Genomic DNA, 4,165 nt, shown 5'->3' with positions numbered 1-4,165 from the left:
GGCTTCGGAGGTATGAGAACAGAATTTAGGGAGGTTTTTATTCTTATCTTTGAAATATTTCTTTTGGGTTATTTACTAGTGAAGTAGATGTGCAATGTGTGCTCAGGGTAGAAATAGAGCCCACACTTTGAAGTTTGGTGAAGTCATTCTGACCTTGGTAAAAGTAGAGCTGCCCTGGGAGCCCAGGAGCAGAGCCCACACACATTAAAAGTTGAATATTTCCTTGATCACCTCTTGGGGTTTGTTCACCTCCTCTACCTCCCCACCCACCCACTGCTGCTGGAGAAATAGGACATGAAACTCACTTCTCCAGGACTAACCAGGGCCCTCACCGCTTGCGTTGTTGCTCCTCCAGCCCTGACCGGCACTATTAGCCAAGTGAGAGCAACTCCACCGCGGGGGAGCGCAGAGCCCCATACCCAACAGCCACCTCCGCTGCCCAGCCTCCAAACCCAGAAAGTGTAGAGGGTGCACGGCGCGCGCGCGGCTTGCGGACACTCGCTGGAGGGAAGGGCGACGGGTGGGGGCGGAGCCAGAACGCTCGCGTTGGCTCCGCCTACTTACGTGGGCTATAAAGCCCCATGCGTTCGCAGTTTACCGCCAGTCAGCGAAGGCACGGGGAAGGCATCGTCATGTCCGAGTCGACCATGGTTCTGGGTTACTGGGATATTCGCGGGGTGAGTGCGGTCTCGACCGCAGAGCCACTAGGTCAGGGAGATGGTCGTGGAGGCGGCCGGGGGCTCAGGGTCAGAGGCCTCTGAGAAAAGGGGTCTACTTAGGGCCCCCGCGTCTCCACGGAGCAGCCTGCCCCAGCCGAGCTCCAGGACCACGGGGGCCGACCCCATCCCCCCTCTGGGATCGCGGGCCCCGGAGAGGGCTGAAGATACCAAGCTGCCTTGGCCCATCTCGGGGCGGGCGGGTGGGGGAGAAGGTGGTGGACGTGCCGCTTAACTACCGCCTGGGCAGGTTGCACGGCCTCCACAGCCTTGGAAGGGGCAGTTGGCGTGCGGGGGTTGTGGTCAAGTGGGCGCCGCGCAGGCGCTGACCGGGGAGGGGCTTTCTCCCTCAGCTGGCGCACGCCATCCGCATGCTCCTGGAGTTCACGGATACATCCTATGAGGAGAAACGGTACACGTGCGGGGAAGGTAATGCAGCTCCGGGTGTCCGTGCGCCCCAGCGCTAAGCCACTGGCCCTCCAACTGTCCCTGTCTTCCTGTGTCCAGAGGGTGCATCACAGCTGAGTCGGCTGGGACGTCTGCCCCAGTCCCCTGGGAGCGCCCCCCTGTGTCCCTGGTGGGGAGAGATGGAAACATCCTTTATCTGGAGCTGGGGGTCCTCCTTCTGCCATGGTCCCGCTGCGTCTGAACAGAGACATAAATAGTTAACCTTGAGGGCCTGGGAATGTGAGGTATTAGGATCAAGTTATTTCCTTAGACCTTCCCACACTCCTCAGGCAGGAGGTTAAGGAGGTTGGGTTCCACTTCATTCTCTTACAGCTCCCGACTATGATAAAAGCCAGTGGCTGGACGTGAAATTCAAGCTCGACTTGGACTTTCCTAATGTAGGTGGCTTTAGGAGAAAGGGTGGCAGAAGGGAAGGCTGTCAAGTATATCCTTGCTTCTTTCCTCTCTGGTCTAGGGGGACCTAGAAAAGGGGCCCTTAACCGGCATACAATAAAAAGAATTCAAGGGTGCCTGAACTTGGATGGAGAAAAAAATTACATTTTCATTTCCACTGACCACTGACTAAAGGTTAACAATTCCTTCTTTTGTGAATATAGACAATAAGTGACATTGGTTATTAGCCATGGCCGTGACCTTGTCACTAGCAGAAATTGGGTATTTCCATATTCTATTACACATGTGGCAGATACTGTACCTAAATATTATTTGTATGCATCATACTTTGAAATTATGATAGTTACACCTGCTTGTTATTTAATGCATTAATTACTATAATTTTGTTTCTTTAATGCCTTATAAATTGTGAAAATAAATATAATTTGCTTTATGCATTTAAAAATCTTATTCTGAGAAAGGGTCCATGGAATGCATATATACATACACACACAGAGAGAGATTAAGAATCCCGGCCTAGACTCAAGTGGGGACCCAACTGCTATTTTCTACTTCTTGGCTTCTTCCTCCTGACACAGCATCTTGTCTCTACTGTCCATACCCCTGCAAGTCTCATCTTCCCCAGGAGAGAGAGGCAGGGAGGCAAGAGAGAGTTGGTTGTTCACCTGACGTGTCCTTTTCCTTGCAGCTGCCCTACCTCGTGGACGGTAAGAACAAGATCACCCAGAGCAATGCCATCTTGCGCTACATAGCTCGCAAGCACAATATGTGTGAGTGGGGTAGGGCTGGTGAGGGAGACCAGGCTGGTGGTTCTCCTGAAGGTGGATAATTCCAAGGGTGGTTTCTGGTCCTTTGGCCTACAGGTGGCGATACAGAAGAAGAAAAGATTCGAGTGGACATCATGGAGAACCAAATAATGGATTTCCGCATGCAGCTGGTTCGACTGTGCTACAGCTCCGACCTTGTGAGTTTCCTTAGCAGGCAGGCATCAAGGAAAAGGCCGAGTTAGAAACCCAAGCATTAATTCTGTTCCATTCTGGTACTTCTGCTTTCCCACCAACTCAGTCTGTCAGAATGGGAAACAGAGCTCATTTATTGTGGGGGCGGGGGGGGTGGTGTTCATTTGTCATATAACTCTGGTGTTGGCCCCTCTTCCTTTCTGTCCTGCCATCCCTACTGAAGGCAGTAAAAGGAAGGCACCTGGAGAAGGGGGCCACTAAATGTCCATCACTGGCCTGTGCCCTGACTATTGACAATTATTCTCTCTCTCTTTCCCTCCCTTCCAGGAAACACTGAAGCCTCAGTACTTGGAACAGCTACCTGGACAACTGAAACAATTCTCCTTGTTCCTGGGGAAATTCTCATGGTTTGCAGGGGAAAAGGTAGGAAGAAAGGAAAGGGAGAAGATGCCTTTCTATCTCCCCAGTGTTAATGAACTCTCCAGAACTGACCATCTTATTGTTTCTCTAGCTCACTTTTGTGGATTTCCTCACCTATGATGTCTTGGATCAGAACCGTATGTTTGAGCCCAAGTGCCTGGATGAATTTCCAAACTTGAAGGCTTTCATGTGCCGTTTTGAGGTGATGCTCCCTGTACCTTTCCCTTACAAAAACACTCACAAGCTCCCCTGGTCCCCACGGGATTCCACTGTCATAGATTCTTAACACCAGCGTTTGCATAAAGGGATCAATGGTTGGACACTTCTAAACCTTCCAAGTCTTGGGAAGGGCCTGGCTTGTACACCCTAAAGGCACTGTCTACATGAAATGGCAGCCAGGGAAGGGAAGGATGGTGTGGGGCAGGCAGTGTGTGAATGTCACTGTTCTGGAATGGGTCTGTTGGACTGGATTAGAGTCTTTATCAGGTTTGGCATGCTTTTCCTTCAGGCTTTGGAGAAGATCGCTAACTACATACAGTCTGACTGCGTCATGAAGATGCCCATCAACAACAAGATGGCCCAATGGGGCAACAAGAGAATATGCTGAGCAGGAGGCGAACTTGCACTGCTTGTTTTGTTCCATCCTGCCCCTCGGAGGCCTGTACTGTCTCTTCTCTGCTCTTTTCAATAAATAGCATTTAGGCTGATGGTGTCTAGCTGCATTTCTGTTGGGAGTAAAGGCCAGAGGGGAGTAAGGATACGTGGAGCATTTCCAAGATGTGAATCCAATCACTGCCATACTGACAACACCCCTGTACCCCGACCGTGTTCAAAGCTACGGGTTCTTGCCCAAGCCTTGAGAGCAAGCACCAGAAACAAAGCTCAGATTGCACAGTTGTAGAAAACAGGTGTGTTAAATGGGACTGGAGTCCCTGTGAAGATGTGGTGTAGATACCAAGCGAAACTATGATGGTACTGTGGACTTCATGGAACTGGAGTTCAGAAGCAGACCCTTGTATGTGGGAATGTAGTGTGATAAAGACAGAACTTCAAACTGGTGGGTTAACCAATAAATAGGATTGGGGCAATTACTTGCCAGTTAGAAATAATAGAGGGGTGCCTGGGTTGCTCAGTCAGTTAAGCGTTTGACTCTTGATTTCAGCTCAGGTCATGATCTCGTGGGTCATGAGTTCAAGCACAACTCGGCTC

At 50.7% G+C, this 4,165-nt stretch overlaps 1 protein-coding gene across 1 annotated transcript; it reads left to right on the top strand.

Annotated features, from left to right (window-relative positions):
• Positions 1 to 538: 538 nt before the first annotated feature.
• GSTM3 (glutathione S-transferase mu 3) lies at positions 539 to 3,663 on the top strand. Its single transcript, XM_015075401.3, has 8 exons — positions 539 to 677; positions 1,070 to 1,145; positions 1,497 to 1,561; positions 2,266 to 2,347; positions 2,441 to 2,541; positions 2,864 to 2,959; positions 3,048 to 3,158; positions 3,465 to 3,663. The coding sequence occupies exons 1-8, from the start codon at positions 582 to 584 to the stop codon at positions 3,561 to 3,563; spliced, it is 726 nt and encodes a 241-aa protein (XP_014930887.2). The 5' UTR covers positions 539 to 581; the 3' UTR covers positions 3,564 to 3,663.
• Positions 3,664 to 4,165: the final 502 nt, after the last annotated feature.

The sequence above is a fragment of the Acinonyx jubatus genome, chromosome C1 (assembly GCF_027475565.1).
Source record: "Acinonyx jubatus isolate Ajub_Pintada_27869175 chromosome C1, VMU_Ajub_asm_v1.0, whole genome shotgun sequence".
In the NCBI taxonomy this organism is placed as follows: Eukaryota; Metazoa; Chordata; class Mammalia; order Carnivora; family Felidae; genus Acinonyx; species Acinonyx jubatus.
The sequence above is the reverse complement of the archived record's forward strand: the minus strand, read 5'-3'. Positions and strand labels throughout refer to the sequence as shown.